This window comes from Talpa occidentalis, unplaced genomic scaffold (assembly GCF_014898055.3).
Source record: "Talpa occidentalis isolate TD23 unplaced genomic scaffold, MPIMG_talOcc4v2.1, whole genome shotgun sequence".
Taxonomy (NCBI): Eukaryota; Metazoa; Chordata; class Mammalia; order Eulipotyphla; family Talpidae; genus Talpa; species Talpa occidentalis.
In genome coordinates this window covers 84,240,934-84,267,521 of record NW_026555331.1, presented here as the reverse complement: position 1 = coordinate 84,267,521, position 26,588 = coordinate 84,240,934, and the positions used below count along the sequence as shown (strand labels likewise).

General features: G+C 36.8%; 1 protein-coding gene and 1 pseudogene across 2 annotated transcripts in view; both read left to right on the top strand.

Annotated features, from left to right (window-relative positions):
• The window catches only part of HEPACAM2 (HEPACAM family member 2), a 48,451-nt gene that overhangs the window by 1,769 nt on the left and 20,094 nt on the right, over positions 1-26,588 (top strand). For both annotated transcript variants that reach the window (XM_054692346.1, XM_037512097.1), the window contains exons 2-4: positions 6,362-6,724; positions 11,112-11,396; positions 22,460-22,756. In XM_054692346.1, coding sequence (XP_054548321.1) covers positions 6,362-6,724; positions 11,112-11,396; positions 22,460-22,756 — 945 coding nt within the window. The remainder of the gene's footprint in view (positions 1-6,361; positions 6,725-11,111; positions 11,397-22,459; positions 22,757-26,588) is intronic.
• LOC119246021 (60S ribosomal protein L37a-like) lies at positions 3,390-3,654 on the top strand (annotated as a pseudogene).

The following is a 26,588-nucleotide window of genomic DNA, read 5'->3' as shown; positions in this document are numbered from 1 at the left end:
AGAAATAACATATTCTTAAATAATTAAAGCAGTAAATATCACTTAGGAATTTCTTATGCAAATTTAGTTTTCTCCATCAGTAGTGTGTTATAAATATCATAGGTAGTTTGGAAAACTAGTTTTTTTGGATATTGAATTTGTTTTTCTTTTCTAAAGAAATACTAAAAATTTCAAGTTCAAAATGTAGTTTGTAAGGTATAACTCCATAATTTCTATTTTCTCTAATGATGCAAGAGTTTATTTTTAGTCAACAAGTTGTGTTATGCATGATAATGGGGAAGTAAATGCCAACTATTTTGAGCTACACCTAGAGGTCACTTTGTGAAGTCTAATGTTTATATTCAATACAATGAAACTGGTTTAGGGAGTTTTTTGTTGTTGAAATATAGATAAATTTTACTGTATGCCTTCAATTCTTCCTTAACACTGGGTGCTAACTTATTATGTGATTCCTATATCATTCAAGAGTCTCTGAAAAGGAAATTATTGCTATAATTTTGTATGTCAGATTAGTAATGGTATTATCAATGTCTCTTCAGAATAGTATAATGCCTTACATAAAAAACCAAAGAATTTTCCTTATTTGTACTCAAAAAGCATTAGTGAATCTAATCATAAAATTAAATTTTCATTTTAGTTCAAATATATGGAATATCAAAAAAATGAAATTTCATCATTTATTTTCTTGAAGTTTATTTGTTCACACAAAGGGTGACTTCCTAAGATTAACAGTTGTAGTCCTTTAGGTTTCTGATACAATTGGAAAAGAGCCCTTTTAAAACTTTCAAAAAGAAGCTAGTTTTAAGTTCATAGACACCTGTTTTGACAACATTATTCATCACATTGTAGTGGAAAATATAGTAATGGTACAAGAGTATGTGTTTCTAAAATGAAGAAGCAGCATCCAATTATCTGCTAATTCCCCAAAGTTCACTACAAGTAAGGAATACATCATATCAGTAGGTTATTGTCTTTCCGCCAATGTGAAAATAACTATGGGTGGCTGAGATGAGATATTGTGTAAAGAAAATTTCATTCCTGATGTATTATAACTTGCTGCCTACAATACCTGATAAAGATGGTGTAGGCACTCTAAGCAAATAGCTATTATAACAGTTGTATTATCTCTCGCTGTCATACATATATTTTTAAAAAGCACACATATCTGAGAAAAATTAAGATGATATACCATCATATCATTTGATGTGATAAGCGTTGAACATATTCAGAGATATTGTTGACAGTAAATTATTTAAGGTATTATGTGATGCAGTTTCTAAAATAGCCCAAAGAACTAGTTCACCCTCCTTAAACACTTATTGTAAGTGCCACATAAAATGTTATTTTCTGCTAAAGTAGTTTCCTTTTTCCCCTGGGCTGCAATATTTGTATTGTATTTAATATTTTTTAATTAGCATTTGTTTCCCATAACTTCACTCATAGACTCTACAGTCTTTTTATTCTTAAGATTCGACATTCTGATTCAAGATCAAAAGGTATCCAACATTTCTATCCTAGTCATGCTAGCACTCTTTTGTAATAAAGTTTTTTTTTTTAAAGATTTATTTATTTATACAAGCACTGGGTACAGTCAGAAGCGCGGGAGGGTGAGAGAATTCGCCAGAGCTTGAGTGGGGAGCAGAACAGGCAGACTGACGAAGTACACTGCTGAGGGGAGCAGCGGTCGCGGCAGGAGAGGTTTGCGCACCATGTGGTACCCTCCCCGGTGCCCGGAGATTGAACCAGCACTGCAGAGGCTGCGGGCATCTTCGCAGTCCAGCGCTCAAACACTGCACCACCGGGGAGGCCCTAGTAATAAAGTTTTTTGTTACATTTTAGAATATTACTGTCTCAGTTAACCCTTTTCAACCACAATTACAAAAATAGTAAACAGAAAAGGGTACTTCCCCTTTTCAAAAAAAAAGAAAAAGTAAACAAGGATTTCTGCAATGACTTCCTCAGATGACAAGAACAGATTGACCAGAATTGCATTTATGTCATCTATAGTCACATCTCAGACTAGCAGTGGTTTCTTAGTTGAGCTGTGAAATGCATTAAGTAGACCAATAAGTCAATGACCAGACTGCTCACTGTCAGAGGTAACTAATGAATTCCCTGTCAGCAGCCATACAGCTTTGTCCAGTGTTTTCTCAAGACAATAATCTGGATTCCCAGCAGCCTTTTTGGAAACAAACACAGAATTACCACTTTATTAAAGGCTATCTAGGGATTGACAACTTAATAGGTGGACTGAAACCTGAAACTCAATCCTTCAAAATTATGTGGGCCCTCTCTTTAATAAATATGGGCCTTTCACCTTCAAATTTTAAGGTAAATGTTACCCTGAGAAAAGCATCCTGTGATCAAGAGCAAAAACAAGAATGGAGAAAGGTGGTAGACCTTATCTAATGCTACTCCCTTTTCATACATGAGAAAACCCAAGGTCCAGTGAATTAAAATGACATCTATGGTCACTTAACCAGACCAATCACCATTTTATCTCAATTATGTGTCCTGGCTAAATCCTTGCATTTCGATGGATTTTTAACTTTATCAAAGTGTCAAATATCGTAATCTCTCTGCAAATTTAAATATTAGGTTTCTGAACTTCCTTTTTTGAAGGCAATTTGCAAGTGATGAATTCAAAACTACATGATTATAGTGAGAGTAGGACAAAGGAATCCATGATCAAGAGTGAACCATGAAATCTTCATAAATATTTTCATATTCACTCAAATAAAAAAAAAGACATCAACACATTTAAATACAGTAAAATTGCATCTACATATCTTGTTAGTAATAATGGCTACTAAAAAAACTGGTTTTTATTTATTGCTTACCAGGAATTTGTCAGGAGCTCCCTATGACCAATTTCAATGAAAGACATGTAAATGCATGTTGTTTTGTACAGATAATATGTATCCTAAAAGGATTCTTTTTCTGTGCAGGTCCCCTATTCAGATATCCAGTGTCCTACTTCTGTAACTGAAAGGACCTCACTCCCTTCTTTCAATCTCTGCTTGACACATCTCAGACTTCAATAGTTTTAAGTCTTAGATGTGCTCTCATTTTCCTTTCTCTCATAATTTCCTTTCAGTAACCACTACTTTTCTGCAATTCACCTACTATCCTATGTAGATCTCCCAGCAACCAATTCCACCTTTTCGAATGCCAATTAGGAACAACTGTAAATTTAACATTCTTGCACTTAACAGAAAAAAAGAAGCAAGTCCTCGTGCCTGTTGCTATGGGCAGATCACTAAAATGAATGTACAAGTGTAGCCCATCAGAGGAAGAAATGTAAGTTTTTTTCAGAAGAAATAACTGCAAATACAGAGCCCAAGAAAAGTGTAAGATTCTCTATAGACCCTGGCCTAGCTCACAGCAACATGGCCAAGAGCACCAAGAAGATTGGGATTGTCAGTAAATATGAGACCCATTATAGTCCCTCCCTCAGGATAATGATGGAGAAACTTGAAATCAGCCAACATACAAAGTACACTTGCTCCTGTGGCAAAACCAAGTTGAACTCGTGAGCCATGGGGATCTGGCACTGTGGTTCCTGCTTGAAAACGGTGACTAGTGGTGCCTGGACCTACAACTGTCACAGTAAAGTCTGCCATCTGAAGACTGAAGAAATTGAAAGACCAGTAGAAATTCCACCATTTGAAACATTGTCAGTCTACAATAAATAGGGCAATTTATGTAGCAGAATAACTTTGATTTGTTAATTTTGTTTGTGTTCTGACATGCATTGCATTAATTTAGCTTCTCAAAGACTTAGCAGTTAAGATCCTTCTCATTTTTACTGGGAAAAAAAAGAGAGAAGAGTTTAGGGCCTGTTTACTTTTCCCATATAGTCATCTAATTTTCAGCCCATCTAGTCAGTTTCAGTTCAGTTTCTAGGAGTCCTTTCTTCCTCTCATCTCCTGATCTTCCTCTTTGTGCTTTCTCCTCTAGAGTTCATTGTTCTAACTTCCCTGCCAGTACCAAGATCTCACTTGCTGCCAATAGCAAGCCAAAGATCAAAACCTTGGGAATCTTTGCTCTCACCTCCACACTGGAAGAAAAAAGACAACTTTACTGTTACTAATTCCTCATAGGAGCAGGCCTATACCTTTTAGTTTCCTCAAAGAAATCATCACAAAAGACAAACTGACTTTTCTATCTTTCCCTTCCTTATGTTGATGGTCTTTCATAGCATGCTTGCAAAGGTTTAATGATCCCCTTCCTAGTTTAGATGAAAATAAAAAATAATCAGAGAGAATGAACATTTTGTAGATGAGAACGTTGAAAATGTAAGATATCTGTTTGTCCCCAAATTGCCAACTTTTCTCACCCACTAAAGAATTTTATTCTACCTTCGCCCATCTCTTCTGCCCATGAACAATTCTCTTTCTAGTGTATCATTTCTTATAACTGCCAACATACTGTTCAGCATCCATCCAAAGAAAATAAGAAGAAAGAAATGATTTTTCTGCTCCTCTTCACAGCAAAACTCCCCAAGAATGTTATCTGTACATTTTCCTTTCTTCCATCTCTGTGAAAAATACTCCCATTTAATTTCTCCCTTTCTCTTCCTCACTATTTCAAACATTCATGTGATATAGGTATGTACACTAGTGCTCTCTTTTAAAATGGAGACATGGAAGTAAAGAGTTTTCTTTTTATTGTAGCATTTCATGATAGTATGTAAGTTTCAGGTGTTCATCATTATAAAGCAGCATGTGTGTATTTTACTTTAACTTCACTGCTAAAAGCCCAGGTCTATCTGTCACACACAATTGACTCCCTTACCCAATTTACCCATCCTTCCCTTCTAGTAACCACTAATTTGGCCTTATAGTCTAAAAGTTAATATTTGTTTTATTTAATTCACTTGTTTGATGCAAAAACTTTTAATTGGGATTACAACAACATGGTAGCCTGAGCTAAGGAAGACTATCTTCACACTGCCAAATACATCGAAATGGTCCATTAAATAAAAGATTATATCATGACTAAGAATAAAGATGGGGATACAGGTGCCAAAAACTAAGGAGAAAGCCACAGACATAGCAATGAGTGCATGTGCCCTAACCTTTACAGGCTGGGGGTGAGGAGACACAGCTCTGCACTGGGCAGCAGTCTCTGCCCCCAGAGCCCTCCAGACCCCATATTCTCTCTTAACTCCACTTTAATAAGGCTTTCATACCCAATATATCCTACAACATTGCCTCTTGGATGTCTAATAGGTATCTAAGATGAGTATTTATAAAACTGACTCCTGATCTTAAAAAAATTGGTCTCCTCATAATCTTCCATGGTTGATTTATTAGTTACCTATTAAATGACAGCGCCACTAATTCAGTTGATCAGGTCAACAACCTTGAACTCATTCTTGAATCCATTTTGTGTCTTATATCTCAGACTTGGTGTGTCAACAAATCCTATTAACACCACCAGCCTTTTCTCACAGTATCTCTATCACCCTGGTCTACAGAACCCTGGTCTACAGTATTGCTTACTTTTGCAAGTGCTAAGTGCTCTCCTTGCCCCTATTTGAGTCTATTGCCATAGGAACTAGAATATACCTAAAATGGAAGAAGAAAGGGAGGTATGGAAGAGGAAGAAGAAGAAGATTACATCCTGCCTCTGTCCACAAAGTTCCAGTTGCATCCACATCTCAATCAGAGTAAATTTGGCAGCATCTTTGCCATGACCCTAAGATGCTGCCTAATCTGACACTGGCCACCATGCTGACCTCATGTTTATCATGTTCCTCCATTTTGTTGCATCTGTTCCTACTTCTTGCTCTTTCTCGAACACACCAGTCACATTCCTGCTTTTAAGCAGAATTGCTGATTGTGACTGATAATGGTTTAATGCTAACTTCTTTGGATTTTTGCATAAGGCCAGGCTTTAGATAAGGGGTAAAACTTCCAATAATGGACCATTTCAAAAGACTTTGAACAAAGGTTCTTGGGAGGAAATAGCCCCTCAAATTACATAGTTTAATTAAGATATTATATGATTCAGACACTAACAGTCACGATGTCAAAGGTTTCTTTGGACTTTAGAACTAATAATCTTTCCCAGTTCCCCTTTTTCCATTATTCTTTAACAGTCATAGATAATAACTTCTGCTTTTCCTTTTCATCTTGCCTTTAAAGAAGTCATGCATTCAGTATGGTCTTTGGGTGGAGTTCTTAAAATGCAGGTTTCAGAGACAAATATTTACCTCTGCAGGTAACAGAATAGTCAGTACCTAGTAGCCTCTCTTCTTTTAAAGGATTATCACCAGATCGAGTTCTCTCACTGTATTGCCCCTTTCGATTGGAAATGTGGCTTGGGGTCTTAATAGCTTTCTTTTCTTTCTTAGCAGGCACAGCAGGTGTTTGCTCAGGGCTGAAGGTAGTGGTGCCATCACACACTGTCCATGGCATCAGAGGTCAGGCCCTCTACCTTCCTGTGCACTACGGATTCCACACTTTGGCATCAGACATCCAGATCATATGGCTGTTTGAGAGACCACATACGATGCCCAAATACTTATTGGGATCTGTGAACAAGTCTGTGGTTCCTGACTTGGAATACCAACACAAGTTCACCATGATGCCCCCCAATGCATCTCTGCTCATCAATCCACTGCAGTTCACTGATGAAGGCAATTACATCGTGAAGGTCAACATTCAGGGAAATGGAACGCTCTCAGCTAGTCAGAAGATACAAGTCACTGTTGATGGTGAGTCCTGTATAAGTGTAATGGACAACTGGGTAGCATGGTAGCTAGTGGTCACTTGGGAGATCAGATTACATAGGTTTTGGGTCCTGGCTCTGCAATTTTGGGGAAACAGATTAATCCTCACACTCTCAATGTCTTGGGGCACAAATGATATTTTCTACCTTGTAAGCCTTCCTGAGAATTAAATAATATCTGTATATACAATTTACACTAAGTGCCCAGATAAAATTAATCAATGAATAATTAGAACTTACTTGGTTTTTGTTTTTTAGATTTTATTTTATTTATTTCTGTGTAGAAGAACTGGGTTGTAGACCAGAGGAGCGGGGGGTGAGAGCATTAGCTAGAGACAGAGTAGGGAGCAGAACAGGCAGATCTACTGAAATACAAAGCTAAGGGAAGCAGTGGGTGAAACATGAGAGGTCTGCTGTGCCATATGTGGGTTAGCTCCCTGGCTGGGGATCAGACTCAGGCTATTGCAGTGGGACGTCATGGTGGTAGCACTGAGATTTAGCCCCTAGGCCACCAGGGAGGCCCAGGACTTATTTGTTTGACTATAAAATATAACTATAAAATATAAAGTTATTGATATAAGATAGAAAAAAGATCTTATTTTCTGAATATCAGAATGCTCTCTGCAAGAGCTCTAATTGTTGTCACATGAAGATTTTTAGTTTGGTATACTGCTTGGAGAAGGGTGAAACTTGCTCAAGAATCATACTTAGAGACAAAAGAATTTGCTGGAAATATCCCTGAGGGAGAATAGGATCAGTTAATTTTCATACACTTATTTTCTTCATTGAGGTATGTAAGTAGAATACTTTATATGCTATATCTGGTGCCCATATCCTGACTTTTCCTCTAAGTCTGCTTATTTAACAGTATCCCTCCAGTTGCTCTGGTTCAGACTTATGGTCATCATTGACCCCCTTGTTCACTCACACCTCATCTTCAGTCCACATTTTAACCCCACCATTTTTATCTTCAAAATATAAGCAGAGTTCAATCACTTCTAATTACCCCCATACCACCCTGCTCCAACCCCACCAGCAGTTCTGACCTAGATTATCCAAATAGCCTTCCTCTGTAGCATAAAGAGCTTTCTACCACATTCAGAACAAAATTACTAGTAATGGCCTCTAAGGCCCCGAACATACCCAGTACCTATCTGACACTATAGCCTACCTCTCTTCCCCTCACTCTGTTCTGGCTACCCCTCAGGACGTTTGCACCGGCGTTTCACTCTACCTACATTGCTTCTCTCCCAGATGGTCGCCTCCTGTCCTTTCGATCTTAATTGAAATGTTATTTTAGCTGCAGAATCCTTCCTGAATACGTTATATAAACTATAAACTCTCTCTCCAAAATGCACACGCACACACACAAACGGAGGAAAGGAATCTTGTCTCCTGCTTTCTTTTCCATAGCTCTTATTATTTCCACCTGGACATATTATACATTTTTATTCATTGTTTTTCCTCCCTACCTAGAACACAAGGTTCATGGGAACAGGGATTTCGTATTGTTTGCTATAATATTTTGTCCTCAGCATCTAAAACCCATTACTGGCCATTAGTAAGAACACAATAAATATGTGTGGGGTGGGGTCTCCCTGGTGGTGCGGGGCTTTGGGCACAGCACATGCAGCCACTGCAGCATGAGTTCAATCCCCAGCCAGCCAGGGAGCAGCCCACATGGTGCAGCGGACCTCTCCTGCCTCGCCTGCTGTTCCCCTCAGCAGCATAAAAAAAAATCTGTGTGGGGTGAATGAGTGGATACTGGAGAGGAGCACACACACAGGATGTGGAAATAAATGCCTAGCAAGCAACTTTGGGGAGAGAAAGGGAGAAAGTTATTAAGGATATTTTTATGAAATTCTCCTGTATCCTGTGTCTCCCTGTAGTGCAAGCATAGGACAGGTTTACTGTAGATTTCAACAGATGGAAAAGGAGAGTCCTAGAGCCCTGGATAGATTTTTAAAGACCTTTAATGCTCTCTCAGGGAACCAGATACACAGGCACATCAGGCGGGGCAGGCACTGGCCAGGCAGCAGGAACCAAAGACTGAGGAAGCAACTGAGCCTCCCAGTTCCCTGCAAATCTTTGAGCTTTCTCTCCATCTGGTGATGTTTCATAGTCATGTCTCTATCTCCTAGTCTCACCTCAAAGTGAAGTCGCCCTTTTATCCATTGTCTCTCAACACAGCGCACTTACACATGCGCATGCCCATGCTCCCTGGGCCAAGGTATCCATAATCGTGGACTGGCATGCCCGGTGCCCATGACCCACACCCCAGGCATACACACTAGTGGTGTGTCTGATAATTCCATTCACCCTACACTTCCCCTGAAATTTTTTTTAATTAAACTATTTTATCCCAAAATTTTAATGGCGCATTTATTGTTTGTTAATGTATAGTAAAAATGAATCTCCTTAGGGAAATGCAACCAAAATGCATTAATAAGAGACTAGAGCCTGTATAAAAATCTTCTTGGGACACTTTCACATTGGGTTGTACTGCTTGGAAGCAGTGTATTTATTATATGATCGCAGTACCAATGTCTGTTCTAATGATTGGTTCTTCTCATACAAGACGAAATGTGTTACTTGCCTGACTTATCCTATAGCACATATATTTCCACACAGAGACATATTTGAAATGTATGCTTTTTTCTGCACGATAAATGTATACAACTCAATTTTTAAAAAATCATGATAGTGGAAACAAAAGTTATTCTGAATCCTTAGTTCTTGCCAGAGAAAATAAAGGATTAAATTAAATGGACAAGACAGCTAATTCTGATTGCACCCACCTTAAAAAGGCTACTCAACACCCTGCAAGTTTGCTTTCATCCTCCTTTCTCTTTATCTTTCATTTGCCCCTGTCTTCTCTGGGCTGAAGGATTGGGTCTATTTGTGCCTTAATGCACATTTTTCAGTGTAGGAAAATGTGAGTATGAGTAAGGAGAAATTTACCTGAGGAAGTGTACCAATCCCAGATAAAAGCTTGATATGAAATTGAAATACGAATATTAGAAACAATCATCTGTCACTTCTATATCATTTACTCTGCGTCCTGTGATCATACATGGGAGATTATTAAATGTATCTCCAAAATGCTGGAGAGAAACATTGCCAGTTTAGAGCCCTCTTCATTTTGCCACTGACTGCTGTGTAATTCTGGGCAAGTAATATTCAAGAACTGCTAAGATTAATGAAGCTTGCTAGAAATGGTCATGGATACTTACATAATTCTCACCTAAATCCAGCAATTGCTGGTGGGAGTGCAAACTAGTCCAACCACTATGGAAAGCTGTGTGGAGATTCCTCAACCTGCTAAAAATGGAGCTACCATATGACCCAGCAATTCCACTGCTAGGGATCTACCCAAAGGACACAGAAACATTGATTCAAAAGAACACCTGTACACCTATGTTTATTGTAGCACTATTTACAATAGGTAAAACCTGAAAACAACCCAAATGCCCAAAAATAGATGACTGGATCAAGAAGATGTGATATATATATACACAATGAAATATTATCCAGCAATTTTAGAGTTAAAATTCAGGGAAGAAATATTTATTCATTTGATAAATATTATAATGTCCTATTGTGGTCCAGATTTACAAAATAAAACTATTTTCCTTTATTATTTGAAGTTTCAACAAGAATCTCTATTGAATTTGTCAACTGTATCTCTAAAATGATGTAATCCTAACACATTTTATCCTATTTTTAGATACAGTTGATGTGAAAATGCAGGCTTTGGTGTGTTGAAATGACTAACATAATGTTGAAACACAAATGCAAAGCAATGAAAATGTATAATGAGTTCTCTTATACAGAAGGAAAAGCAAATAGTACATGTGTGGTGCTCTAATACTTTGCCTCAATTCCTCACATGCCTGATAGGATATATATAAGCTTTATATTTTAGAAATGGTAGATAGAAGTTTGGTTTTAGCACAGCTACCACTGCCAGCTGCTCTTGGGACTCTAGGACATGGCAAAAATGGAAATAGCTATGAAAATTTTGCTAGTGAGAGTGTGCCTTTATGGTGCTGGGAAAAACACACTGAACAGGAAATAAGAAAATTTTCTTCCACTAACTGTACTAGCTATAAAATAAAAATTTACATTAGAAAATTTTGAAAGCTTAGTTCTGAATTTAGTTATCTCGGATATAAATGATAGTTGTTTGTTTTGTCATTCTGCATTTCCATTACTTTAAATGTTTCTTTCCTTTAATTATTGCTTGAACTGTCTACAGTTAAAAAGCATAAAACTTTGGAATCATTTCCCAGACTTTCATATTTGAAAGACCTTATTCAGTTTGATTATACTTCCATGGTGGCAAGTCATTTCCATTTCTCTTGTTATTACAGACCCTGTCATGAAACCAATGGTGCAGACTCAACCTACTACTGGGGCTGTGGAGTATGTGGGGAACTTGACCCTGACCTGCCTGGCGGAAGGGGGCACCCGACTGGTTTACCAGTGGCTAAAAAATGGGAGACCTGTCCACACCAGCTCTACCAACACATTTTCTCCCCAAAACAACACCCTTCATATTGCTCCCGTGACCAAAGAAGACATTGGGAATTACAGTTGCTTGGTGAAGAACCCTGTCAGTGAGATGGAAAGTGACATTATTATGCCTACCATATATTGTAAGTTTTCTAAATATAAATATTCGTGAGCTTCCTTCTGGAATGGTTTTACAAGGGTAGTCACAGACACTATCGCCACCAAAAACCAAAAATTGTTTTTACCATTATTGTAGTGCAATATTCATGGTAATTATACTTTCCAAGCATTGTCTTCTCATGAGATGTATTTACTTGCACAACCCTACTTCTTAAAGGTTTAGTTGAGGTACTCTCCCCGGGCCTAGAATGATACACTTGTGACTTAGACCATTATGGCCCCTTATTTCCAATGGGAGGTAGGAACTTCAATTTAAAGAACATAGAGCCATGCAGAAGGCGCTAATTTTTTTCATTCCCAAGAAGAAGGAGTCGGTGGTCATAAATTGAGGGAGGGATGTGCTGTGCACCGGAACACAGGGAGAAGAGCACGCTTTAAGGTTATGCATAGGTGGGACATCCCCAGATTTGGCTGCTCTCTGCCTACTTCTCACCTCCATTTTTAGAGGCAGAACATAGGGAGGATCACAGAGAACACTTATTTACTCTGTAGTAAAGTACTCAGGTTCCCAGGAAATCAGTAATTATTTCAGATTTCATTTTTCTTTGATTCCTTTCTCTGTTGTTTTTGATGCTTGCTGTTGTTGTTTAACCTCATGTACAGAGTTAAGTTCATCAAACTCTTTAGTTCATGTCGTAATGTCATCACCAACCAAAAAAAGATCCCTGTTTTTCTTTATTGTATTATTTTCCCCAGTCCCCGGTACTCCATATCATTACTTCTCAATGTTTAATATTTCATTTCAGTTTCAGCTTTGCTCAGGGCTTCTCAGTCTCCACACTCACATTTTAGGCTGGACAGCTCTTTGTTGTAATAGCTGTCCTATGTATTATAGGAAGTTTAGCAGTATCCCTGGTCTGTACACACTGCGTAGCAGTAGCTTCTACCTCCATTTGTGACTAACTGAAAACATCTCTGGACATTGCCTTATGTCACTGGGGTGGAGAGGCACAATAGCTCTATTAGTTGGGAACCAATGACCTGTCACACTGGGAAGTCTTCTTCCCAGTTCCCCATATAGCTTGACACATAGCCACAACCATTCAACAAGAAAAGTGAGGTATGGCAAGGAAAAACTTTCACACTTCTGATGTGAGAATGGTTTCAGCTGGTTGACCTGTAGGGTAGAATTAAGCCTGGCAAATGTATCCACTCATTCATCAAGTGAATGTACATAATCCTGGAAGAGGCCTTAAAACATAGGACGTAGACTATCCTAAGTGGGAAACTGCTTCCATCATTATACATGTGACCTTAAGTAAGTCCCTGGATCTTTCTGAGCCTCGTCTGTAAAGTGGGGATAGTTAAAACTACCTTACCACAGACATGTGGAACTGTCTGAAAAATAGTCAATGACTGACACAAGGCAAGCTCTCAGTAAATGGAGCCTGATTTTTTTTTTAAAGATTCATCTATTTATGCATAAAATAACTGGGTGTAAGCCAGAGGTGCGAGGGGGTGAGAGGATTCACCAGAGAGACTGGAGAGCAGAACAGGCGGATCTACTGAAATAGACTGAGGAGGGGAACAGCGGGCAAGACAGGAGAGTTCTGCTGCACCATCTAGTTTGCTCCCTGGCTGGCCAGGGATTAAACTCGTGCTGCAGTATCTGGCAACAGCTCGATAGCACCATGTCTTTAACACCTGTGCTACCAAGGAGGCCCAAATGGGGCCTGATTTTATAATTGATACATCTGTATTCTATATTGTTTAATAGAAAACTGAGTCCTTTTGAGAAATAGAAGTAACTCTTTGGGGAAAAGTGCCAACATATGTACTACATGTAGGTTTTCCTAACTATATAAAGCTTAAGGTTAGGGCCTCCCCTGGTGGCACAGCGGTTGAGCGCTGGGCTGCGAAGCTGCCCGCAGCCTCTACAGTGCTGGTTCGATCCCCGGCCACCGGCGAGGGTCCCACATGGCGCGAAGACCTCTCCTGCAGTGCCCGCTGCTGCTCCCCTCAGCAGTGTATTTCATCAGTCTGCCTGTTCTGTTCCCCGCTCTGGCTCTGGTGAATTCTCTCACCCTCCTGCGCTTCTGACTGTACCCAGTGCTTGTATAAATAAATAAATAAATCTTTTTTTAAAAAAAAAGCTTAAGGTTAAAACTGAGCTCCACCAATGGCAAAGAGAATTGCTGGGAGGAGTATGATGATGTGGTACAAGTAAACAATAAGGTTTACTTGGATAAGCAAATTAAGCTATAGAAAATGGAATCATTGAATTTGGAAACTAGAAGTTACCCTATCCTACATTATGGGGGGGAAAATGTGCACAATAAAATACATGAAATAAAATGTTAACAGATACCACATTTAAATATACAAAGGAGTGTAGTGACAGGAACAAGCACTCTGGAGCCGGAAGGCCTGGGTTCAGATCCTGGCTCTACTACCTTATCTCTATGTTCCTCCGTTTCTTCATCCATATAATGGTGGTAATGGCAGTGCTTAGTTCATAGAGTTATCGTGAGGATTAAGTCTCTTATCATACATGAATTTCTAAGAACAGTAACTGGCCTGTAATAAGTACATTATATCTGTTAGTCATTATTATCACTGATATTATTAGTGTGTGGAAATTCAGAGAAGAAAACATTACTTCTGGCTGGGAATAAGCTTCTTTTCAGAAAATCACATTTGAGATGGATCTTATATAGCATGTACAATTGGGGGCAAATGGCAATATAGCAGGAACCCAGACACAACATAGAGGTCAAAGTATTTGGCAAATCGTGGTTTGATTAGAATGTAAGACACAGGAAAGAGGCAGTAGAATTGATGCTAAGATAGATTTCTTTGAGTCAGATTTTGGGGAGCTTTCAACACCAGGCACCATTTGGTAAACAATGAGTAAAAGTTATTTTTAAACAAAGGTTCATATAAAGACATCTAAAGAATGGTTTATAAATAAATAGTTATACATATTCTAGGCTAATTCAAGAAATATTTGTCAAGAGAGTATGTTTTCAAGATAGATTACAAACATCATACAATTATAAAAAAGATGTACATATATAGGAAAGGAAAATGGGAGGTGTGATATATGTAAATCTATGAAATACAGAGGAGAAATAATCATCAAACTTGAACTATATGCAGTGTTTAAAAATATTAAGAACAATTTGAAAGGTTTTTTTTTTTTTTTCCTGAAAAATGTTCACATAGAAATGGAAAAAAACTTCATACTTTGTGTAATTCAATGTTGTGGTATGGAATCAAAGAGGATTAGCTGCCACTTAAACCTAGTTTGAAATTCAACATCTCAAAGGTGAACCAGCCCCTTCACATAGAAACAGAAGAAATTATATTAAAGAATGTCAAAGAAGAAAATGTGACATTTTTCACCAAGTAATGTCAAAATATCATACACTACAGCAAATTACATAAGATTTGTCCCAGTCATTGCTCATATTGTATTTAAGTATGACAATTTTATAGCTCAAATCTTAGCAATATTTTACATTAGTTGATGCATTATAGCAGATAACATTGTGTAAATATTCTGTGTGCCTTAAAGCATAGACAGATATAGATTTACAAAGATAGTTCTAGAGTGACTAGCTTCATGAGTAGCATTGAGCTGAAGTGAAGGATTCAAATTTGATGCAATTTATACTTGTATTCATATTCTTGACAGAATAAAATATTCTGACATGAGTGAAATAAAACTTCCACTCAGTTTCAATTAGCACAAACCTAAGCATTCAAGTAAAATATGGTGAAAGAAAATGTGAGCAAAGTAAATCAAATCTAGAACTATGTAGACATATCCTTACATTATTCTTTGTTGTTTGGTCTAGGTGGTTTATAGACACATAGAAAAGGCATAAGATGAAAAATAAGGGATTAAACAATTATTATATACTGAATATTAATCCTGAGATGCCGCCATTCAATGTAGTAGGAGACAACCAGAAGTGAGATTGTGTTGGAGCATTCCTTGTCAACTGAAGAAAGCTTGACTATGTGATATCTTGTCATTTATGGAGTTTAGTGGATAATACAGGGTGTGAGCCAGAGTGTAAAGGCAGATGACCTGTGTTAAAGCCCCACTTCTGCCATTAGCAGTGTGCGCAAGTGACTGACACTTTCTGTGCACCCACTTCTTCATCTCTTTGTCTACACTGACCGCAGTGTGCCTAGCTCAAAAAGGATGAGGAGAATGAAATGAAATTTTATGTATATAGATCATGTTAGCCCTTTTTTTCCCCTTTCCTGTTTTGTTTTGGTTTTTTTTTTTTTTTTTTTTTTTTTTTTTTTTTGGTAATTGTTTGAGCCAAAACTGGTATTGGTAGCACATAGCAAGAAGTTTTGAAGAACCTGGATAATGTAGAAGATACCCACAAAGAGAAATCTGAAAAGACTACCTTCAGAAGGATTTTTTTCTTCCCCCAAATATAACCATTCTTGAATTTGACATACTTTATTTTCTACATGAAAATAGTTTCCTCATATTCTTTCTTCTCTCTATCAATCTATCTTTAAACAATGGACATAGATTTAAATTTTTTTTCCTAAAGATTTATTTTTTATTTATACAAGAACTGGGGTACAGGTCAGAGGCGCAGGAGGGTGAGAGAATTCACCAGAGACAGAGCAGGGAGCAGAACAGGCAGATGGACCAAAGACACTGCTGAGGGTAGCAGCGGGCAGTCAGGAGAGGTCTGCCACACCATGTGGGTTTCTCCCTGGCTGGCCGGGAATTGAACTGGCACTGAAGAGGCTGTGGACAGCTTCACAGTGCGGCACTCAACCCGCTGCGCCACCAGGGAGGCCCTAGACATAGATTTAAATGAAAAAAATGTGGGACTTTACATAAATAATTATAGGCAGGTGAAAATATCATTTTCATCTGAAAATAATCTTTTGTTTTGCTATATACTATATTTACTATATTTTAATACTATATACTATATTTAATACTATATACTATTTAATTTTATATACTATATACTATATTTTAATCTGGCAAAGTAAAAGTAAGATCTTTCTTTATGTAAAAATTCAGGCCCCACTCTTGCTATTACCACAAAACATGGTGATACACAATGTGGGAAGTATGAAAATGGGGGAGAAGCCCATAATCACACCTGAAAATGTTAAAATATTATGCTTTAAATTCCAGAATCTTTCATGAGTTGTTTGAAAAAATTAAAATATCCCAATTTGAATAAATTTCAGATTTCATAATACATATCTCCTATTTGCAGATGGAACTCTTTCCTTCACACTTTTTAGACAGTCTGTAGAAATCTCACAGAGAAAACTTTGTCATCATTATAGATTAATGGCAGATAGTAGAAAGAAGAAAATTTACAAATATGGGTCTATTTTATACATTATAAAGTTGAATTATCTAGATAATTTAAGAAGAAAGATTGTTATTCTTATTAAGTAATAATTGTGAATATAGTATTATTGGTGTATTTTCTTGGTTGTTTTTATATTCAAATGCAAAGCTCTTCATTTAGTCAATATCTCATCTTATTCATTCATTCACTTGTTCATTTATTTACTCATTCATTCATGGTTTGATTTGACTTTAAAAGCAGACATCTTGGTACAGTAATTGTGCGAAACAGTTATTACCTGCCACATAACATAAAATACATTAGTTTATTAAATTTTCTTGCTGTCCCTATTTTAGCCTTGTTTTATTTTTTGATTGGTTGTATGGTTTGTGGGTTATAAGAATTAAAATATATAATCTGAAGATTTGTAATTTATTCCTTCTGTTGATATGGCATCAACATATTTGTAATCTTTATCACTCCATGCAAACTGGTGGGAATGTGTGCCTTGGTTGATGATTTTTCCATCTCTCTTTCTTCACCTGGTTACATCCTCTTCTGCCTTCACAACATCTTCTCCAGAAAGGCTCACCTGCCCATACTTTGTCTCACCTCTTCAGTCACTAACAGCTTCACTGTGCTCCTGCAACAACCTATGCACATCTTTCCACAATTACTCAGCACATTGTATTTTCCTGAGTCTCCTCCACTCATAAGCGCTCCAACTTCAAATAGAAGCTCTGCATGATTCATCTTTGTATCCGTAGGGCAATTCTTGACACCGATTAAGAACTCAGTAGAGGTTTCTTAAACTTAATCAACATGGAACAGATTAGCTTTCTTCTTATACCTTTCAGTGTTACATGATGATGCTGTAGAAGGTTAAATTCCCATTATAAGATAAAATCTTCTTAGTTATAGTGCTTTCACTCTTCATTTTCCCCCCCGAACTTCCTCAATAATCTAGTGAAGGTCATATTCCAATATTCCCCCATAGAGATTCATATCATAATAGAAATTCAGTGTGAATGATCTATTCTGTTTTTTTTAAAGATATATTTATTTATGCAAGAACTGGAGTACAGGCCAGATGTGCTGGAGGGTGAGAGGATTCACCAGAGACAGAGTGGGGAACAGAACAGGCAGACTGATGAAATACACTGCTGAGGGGAGCAACAGGTGAAAAAGGAGGGGTCTGCTGCACCGTGTGGGTTTCTCCCCAGCCGACTAGGATCGAACCCGCGCTGCAGAGGCTGCAGACAGCTTCACAGTGTGGCACTCAACCTCCTGTGCCACCAGGGATGCCCCTATTCTGTTTTCTTAACGCACTATTTCTGTGACAGTTGCCTTTGTGAAAACAGGAATTTTTTTTTTTTTATTTTGGCAGAAAAAGTATAGCAAAATCTATCAAGATTGTCCATATATTTATAAGTTTATGATGTCATAATCTAGTATTGGCCTTGGTAGAATACAGTGTCAAGTCAGTAATTCAGACAAATATCTGCTTTCAGTTCATGAATTGTGTATGCCTTCCAGCTCCAGTTGTAAATAATAACCTGATAACCACTGCATTTTGTGCGCAACATATGGCACTGCTGCAGGGAAGTACTCTAAGTGATAAAAATTAAAGGGAAAAAAAGGTCATTCACAGTAAATACTTACCATCTGCTCCCAAGCAGAGTGGCAAGCAGCACCATGATGGAAATTTAGGGAGTGTTCCCACTCAGCCATAAATTGTTAAAGAGAACAGATGATATGTGATTTTACAAGTCATTTAGTAAACAGCCATTCCTGAGGCAAAAGGTCCATTTCTATTGGGAGCTCTCTGCTAAAGGCAAGAAACTGAACCATCCAAAATAGAATTATCTTTCTGCTTTCGTCTTCAATGTCAAAGGTCACACTGGTTGAATCACTTTAAACATCTTCAATTGGATTGCCCATTTGTGTGAATAATGTACTAAACCGAACATCAAAGTAAAGGGCTAGTCAACATGAATTGCTAATGAAAAAGGAAATAACACCATAGTAGGAACAAAACAAATTGGAAGCAGTGTGTAGTATATGAAAGATAAATAGAAGATGCTGGGAAGATGGAGGGATAGAAAGATAATAAGATATATAGATGGATAGATAGATAGATAGATAGATAGATAGATAGATAGATAGATAGATAGATAGACAGGTAGATAGAACGATCTTTGTGTGTGTGTAAGAGAGAAGAAAGACAAGATCATGCACTGAAATATGGATATTGGTTCCCTTGAGTGATGAAATTAGAAATGACTTTTCCTCTTTGTGCTTCTCTGAATTTTAGGATTTTCCACATGAACATTTATTTCTTATATAAAAAGGTCAAATGCGTTACATTTTAAGAAATAGTATCAAAAGCAAGGAACTTAAATGCTTCAAGGTATAAGGTCCTAATACCTGAAAGAAATACTCACAGAGTATTGCACCTAGGACTTGGGGTAGTTGGTGAGATTTGAGTGACTCTGAAGAGACAGAGATAGCACATAATTAAAAGAGACAGAAAAACGATTACATCAATCATAGAACCCAACAAATGGGGAAGTAGCAAGATCAAAGTAAGTTTGAATGTAGTGAAGATAAACTGTACAATCAGATCCCTTTTTTAAAGCATGTTTTATTTTTACTAGAGTGATGCTATTAAATTAAATAATCAACCTTATTTATCAGCTTTGATCTAAATAGCTGTGGGTCTCCTCAACAGATTAAATCTTTTTCTCCAAAATGTCAATGGAACAATTACTGCTTTTGAGAAAACTCCATTATGTTGCAGGGTCCTAAGGCAATTCCAAATGAGAAATTAAAATAAAGTTTTGAAATTCCAAAAATCATTACACTTTGAAAAGAATATCACAAATTTTTATGTGTGTTAAACTATAAGGCAATTTGTTTTCATATTCATGTTCTGTAAACCCTAAAAACCAGTGGGAAGACAGACTTAAACTGAATAACTTTTTTTTTCAAAACCATACTTCTCTACTTTACCAAGCCTTCCTTGTTTTCAGACTTCAGTTTTTGTGCATAAACTCAGGTCTTTGGTTTTCTACTATCTGAATATAACCAGTGATCCCTGATTGGTGGCCTTTGCTTCCTACTGTTCTATTAATGATGACCACTTGAAGGGATCCTGCTGCTCCATGGGACTGAGGTAACAGTCACAGGAACCACGTCTTGAACATTTCAGATTCCCTCATAATGCCCAGAACAGTGTCATGCACACAGTAATATTTCAATATTAATTTTGGCTGAGTAAATGAAAAAACCTTTTCATTTCCATTACACAGCTTATTAGCAGGTGGAATTCAGAGTAAGAGAGTTCCACCTACAACACACTGATCTAAATCAATGGTTTTCCCTTGAGACTATATCATAACCTAAAAAGGGAGAACAGTGTGACAAGGTTCTAGTGCAGTCACAGGAAAGGGGCATCTGTTTTGTTCTTTGTCGTTTTGTTGGGTTTTTTTTACTTTATTCCTCCATGTCCAGTGCCTGATTACTTCAAATTGAGAGTATTAATTTCTATGTTTGCTTTCTGAGAGTTGAGTCATATCATGTATTCATATGAATTTTAATCTATGTTTCTTTCACATTTCTGTGGGTCTTTAGGATGTAAATATGTATAAAATGTAGAATTCCTAGCTAAATGTATTGTTTTGTGTTTTCAGCTTTTATTATAGCCTGGGAAATTTGTTTCTCCCGTGGTAGATTGGTCAGAAAATACAGACATAATAGAAAACCATTCTGGAAATATGCAAATTTGAGGTTGGCTTGCCAATATTCAAAATAGCTTTTAGCCTAGCATTAATCATAGTGTTTCAAAAGTAAAAAGAAACTTGTTAGTCATTCATCTAGTCAATCTTTGCATAGTAAAGATGAGGAAGTAAAACCTGAAAAGTTTAAAGGACTTCTAAAGAATACTTAACTACTCATTGACAAAATCAAGATTAAACCTACTTATCCTACTATCTAATCACTACACTGTGTTATTCCACACGAAGAGATGAATAGTCAGCTTTTTATTTTTGGAAATCAGAACCTTTGAGATTATATGATTGCTGAGCAAACCATCTATAGCTTTTCCCTTGAGGATAGGAAATGCATCTTACACCATTGTTTTTCTCTTGTATATATACTAAATGTGTTACCTTGTATTTAGTATCTCTCAGATGAAGTGTTTGTTGATTGACTATTTGATTTAACTGAGTACAGAATCAATACATAATAGACAATTTATTGTGGAACTAATAATATAGTTAGACAATGAGTAACTGTTCTATGATAGAAAGTTATACCACTTAATTTTTTAGAGAGATAATACAAATGATTAAATGCATATATTTAGGAGTCCCAGATTAGGAGTCCCAGTCCCAAATTGCTTTGTGAACAAAAGCAAATAAAAATTTTAAATATCTCTTCCTCTTATAATAGGAATAATAATATCTGATTCGTGGTTGCTTGGAAGATTGAATTTGGTTAACTGTATAAATACTGTGGGGCCTTCCTGGTGGCGCAAGGGGTTAAGCACTACACTATGAAGCAATCCACAGCCTCTGCAGCTCGAGTTCGACCCCTAACCAACCAGGGAGCAACCCACATGGCGAAGCAGACCTCTCCTGTCTCTCCCACTGCTCCCCGCAGCCTATATTTCAGTCAGTCTGCCTGTTCTGTTCCCTACTCTGTATCTGGTGAATCTTCTCACCCCCTGCATCTCTGGCCTTTACCCCAGCTCTTGTATGCATAAATAAATAAATCTTTAAAAAAAAACTGTATAAGGACTTATAGTGATTTCATGTAGCAAATATACAATAAATTTTGGGTATGATCAACTGAAAATTGAGCATAAACATGGCTAAATCTGTTTTCAGAATATAAGTCAGGATTTGGACTAAATGACAAAAACTCTCTAGCCAGGGAATATTTTTTTAATCTGTTCTTTGAAGAAAGCAATGGGAAGTATATCCTTATCTGCTGGCAATCTGATGCCATAGTGATAGCAAGGTCCTACCAGAATATTGCAGTATGAAGAAAAACACTATAGGATATTCATTAAGTAGTTTAGTAATCATCAGTGAGTATTTGTTAATGATAATGAAGATGTTATATTTTTCCAAATGGAATTGTAAGCTTAACTTGCAGAGAGGAATCTTTTTAAATTCTCTTCTAAAGTGTCATGAAAATATGGAACGCCACTAAATCTATTAGCACAAATTTGTATTACTTGTGAAATTAGGTATTTTATATTTGCACAACCTATCCTAGCACTGAGAAGAAAAACAGGTAATATTCAAAGCACTGTTGTAAAAGAGAAAGTAGTGGCCACAGCCTATTTTTGAAATTCTTTCAAGCACAATTACTATTTTGAAAAGATGGAATTATCTAACAAGATTGCAGATTTGTCAATACATTACTCAAAGCTTAGTATCACATTTATAATCGCAGTGTCTGTAAAATTATATGTCAAGTTGAAGAGTTTTCACTATTTCAAGTAAGTACAACCACATCTCAAATTGTTTCCGTTTTCATGGGTATCAGAAAAAAAAAAACATTTTTAGGTCCCTCATCATTTATTGGGAGTCTAAATGTGGACCTGTTTGCCTAACTTTAACATAAAGACTTTCATAGAAAAGTAAACTGCTGCTAAGCGCTCCCAAACTTAAAAACTATGTTATGATTATTTATACCTGCCTTTTTTTTTTTAATTAATGCAGATGGACCTTATGGACTTCAAGTTAATTCTGATAAAGGCCTAAAAGTTGGGGAAGTGTTTACTGTTGACATTGGAGAAGCCATTTTGTTTGATTGTTCTGCTGATTCTTACCCTCCCAACACCTATTCCTGGATCCAGAGGGCTGACAATACAACATATGTCATTAAATATGGGCCTCGTTTGGAAGTTGCATCTGAGAAAGTAGCTCAAAAGACAACTGATTATATGTGCTGTGCTTACAACAATGTTACTGGAAGGCGAGATGAAACTCGTTTCACAGTCATCATCACATCTGCAGGTAAGTGTGATATAAAAGGCAGGACTCTCAATGAAACATAAACTCATGCTGACCTTGCCCTAACCCTAATATCTATGTGGAGGAGAAAATCATTGTTTCAAATAAACACAGTCGCATCTCAAATAGTTTCCATTGTCATGGATATCAGAAACTCTAAGAAAATATCTTGGGTTAATTAAACCATGGTTTCTGTGAGTCAAACAAAGAAAACCCAAAACAAAATGGAGGGGGAATTCAAACTGCTAACTCTGAGGATAATGAAGAAAAAGAGAATTCAATAAATTAATTGTGAACATACATTCTTGTTTTCTGATTTTGCAAACAGAAATAAAAGAGAATTAATAGCAGTAAAGGAAGAAGCTTAAGGATTATAAAAGGTTTATATCTACTATTGTATTAAGATAGATGAATATATCTCTGTCAGTTAGGAATTTGTTTTTTCTATTCCCTGTTTGACTCCCCTTCTCACAGTAATTCGTGGGCTTCCCTTCCTCTTTCACCATTAACACCTGAAAGCTGTGGACCTTCTTAACAAGTTTCTCAACACCTTGGAAACCACAAAACTTTGTAAGTGTGAAATTTGACATTCTCTTGATTTTTAAGAAGGTCATCAATACCAAAAACATTAAGAATCACTGCCAAAAATGTCAATGTGCACCAAATTCCTCCTTCTGAGTCTCCTCTCAATAGTGTGATTTAATTCACTTCCATGGTTTCTTACAATATAACAAACATTTATCTTTAAAGCTCCTAACTGTATATCCAGTTGCCTTTTGTATGTTTTTATTTGAAGTACCAGAGATAGCATATAAGTCCAACATATCAAAACTAAGTCCCTTTCCCCCAAAATTGCTCTTCTTTTTTGTATTCCTGATTTAAATGAATTACTCTCCTATCTACCAGAGGAAGGTAAAAATAACCCCTATTCCTCATCCAATCACCAAATTTCTCCAATCTCCATCTTTCCTGCCTCTCAAGTCCATTCTCTTTTTTTCCCTTTCCTTCTTTATTTTCTTCTTACTCTCTCCCTTTCTTTTCCCTCTCTCTTTTTCTCCTCCTCTTCCACATTCTCCTCCCTTTGCATCTCATTTTCCCTTTGCCTCTTCCTCTTCCATCAAATCCTTCCAGGACTCACTTTTGTATACAGATGAAAACAAGACAGTTTCCTTTTGGGAAAAATCTGGGGACAGGATTGGACAAGAAGTCATGTTTAGAGTGCCTGTAATTGTTGGGGGAGCAAGTTTGCAAAAGGTACCACCAATTAAGACCTTCTCTAGTGATATTTTCTCTTTCTCTCTATTTATAGCCCATGTCTAGAATAGGGCCCATAACATAGAGTCAATACATTTTGTTGAATAAACAAAACAAAGTATAATCCCTGCAGTTCTTAGGTTAGACTTTTCAGTATATGGCCCTTAGACCCTAGTGTCAAAATCATCTAACAAAGTCTAACAGAGTGTTTTTATTAAGATGCCTAAGACCTATTGGATCAGGATCTTGCAGGTAGGATCTTGAAATCTACACATTTAGCAAGCACAAGTGTGACAACTGTTTGTTTAAGGTGTTTTTTATTCCTCTACAGCCTTTGAATTATTACAAAGCGTTTAAAGCATCATTAAGAATTATAAAATAATCACAAACTACAGATTGATGAAGAAATATGCAGTGGATGAAGTTTTCTCAGGAGTCCTTAAAGTCGAGGGTATTTTACAAAATCACCTGAATATATTGGAATTTATATACTGACATGGTGAGGTTTATTTCATAAATGAAGAAAACACTGTATTCTCTAGAAGAGTGCAATCTAATAAAATAAACCTTCTGTTTCCAGTGAAGGAAATGTTTGATAGCTGCACTGTCCAGTGTGGTAGCCACTAACTTAATCTGGTTTGAAGGCATTTAAAATATGGCTATGCAACTGAGATACTGAAGTTTTAATTTTATTTCATCTTTATCAATTTTAATTTAAATGTAAATAGCTACATGTGTCTCATGGCCATTATATTTGATAATGTAGCTCTAGAATTTTCACCTGCATTAAGCTTTATTTAGGTAGAGATAATAATATATTTCTTATAGATTCCTAAAGCATTTATTCATTCTGTGTAATATAAATCAGGCACTCATTCATTTATTATTCAGTACTTATTATAGGGCAAATACTGGAGTAGACACTGAGAAAGACATGTGAAAACAAAATTTCCTGCTAACCATATGCTCATAGTATAGTATAGGTGTCAGTCATGTGAACAGCTAAGGTACATCTTTTGCTTTTTATTTTATTAAATTTTTAATAAGTCTAACAGCTTTTCTTTCACTAGTAGCCAAGACATAATTTTGTTTTATTTTATTTTTAAGACATAATTTTAAAGTAAGTTATAATTAAGCATATATAATAGTTTAGTAGCAACCTTAGACTTTACACTCATGGCAAGGAAAGACATGGCTGTAATATGGAGAAATATACAGAAATAAGACCTTTCCCACTCCCTAAACTTTCCCTATTAATATTTAGCTAAGATATTTTCATAATATCAGAAGCCCCCATATTTGATTAAGATCTTAGTACTAAGGTCCACAGATAGCTAACAGTCTTAATGTCAAATAATTACCATTTGCAAAATCTAAAAACCTGTTTGACCTGTACAAAGACCAGGCATTTGTTATTATAGTAAATAAGAAGAGCAGGTGCTTATTTTTCAGAGGGATTCAGGGTTGTCAACATTAGTGACCTCTTTGTGGTTTTTAGAGCTCTTTTCCAACCTCCAACATCGATAGAACTTTAATATAAACAGCAGCAAAGTAGCAAAGAAAGTGAGTGGTATTGGTGTGTTTTATTAGGTATTTGACTTTTTTTAAGTTTTCCAAATGAATGAATCTGTGATGCAAATTAAATGTATACCAATCTATATTGGAAATAATGAATATCACTTGTAACTATCATTTGATAGTCCATCCACTCCAAAAAGCAATCTGTATAAAGATCTGTGGAAAACAGAAATTATATAGAGGGATAATGTACCTGCCCATGAGATATTTTCAGAACCATGTTGTGTTTGGTGTAACCAGTCAGATTGTGAAAAGTAGATGAGCCTCTTCATTTTTTTTCCCATTGATTTATTTATTTATGTATATAAGAGCTGGGGTACAGGCTAGAGATGCGGGGGGTGAGAGGATTCAGCAGAGACAGAGTGGGGAGCAGAACAGGCAGAGTGACTGAAATACACTGCTGAGGGGAGCAGTGGGTGAGACGGGAGAGGTCTGCCTCGCCATGTGGGTTGCTCCCTGGCTGGCCAGGGACCCAACTCGTGCTGCAGAGGCTGTGGACCACCCCCCACAGCACAGCGCTCAACCCCTTGTGCCACCAGGGAGGCCTGCGAGCCTCTTCATTTTTAATGAAGCGAAGAACATGGCCAACCAAAAATTCTCAGCAATAAGACGCAGAAAGCAAAGGAAAAAGGAGTCAAAGATGCCTGCAAGGTGACAAATATAGAAAGGTCATGACTAACAAGATCAGAAAATAATCAGAATTTTTATTGGGGACTTTGAGTTGGGTAAAGGACACTGGAGCATGTTATAATTAGCTCGGTTTTCCTGCCTGTATGAGACTAGACAGGTAGTATCTCCCCAACTCTGAACTGTGATTCACATCTAATTTGAGAAATCAATTATTAGAGGTATCCTAAAGAAAACAGGGACAATAGGCAAAGTCACTTAACTAGGAAGTGAAAAAATAGTACCTGAACTCAAAGCCCTTATTTTTAACCACTATGGAAACTGTCTTCCTTGATATTTTTGACTGACATATCAATAGAACTATGGTCTTTCTAAA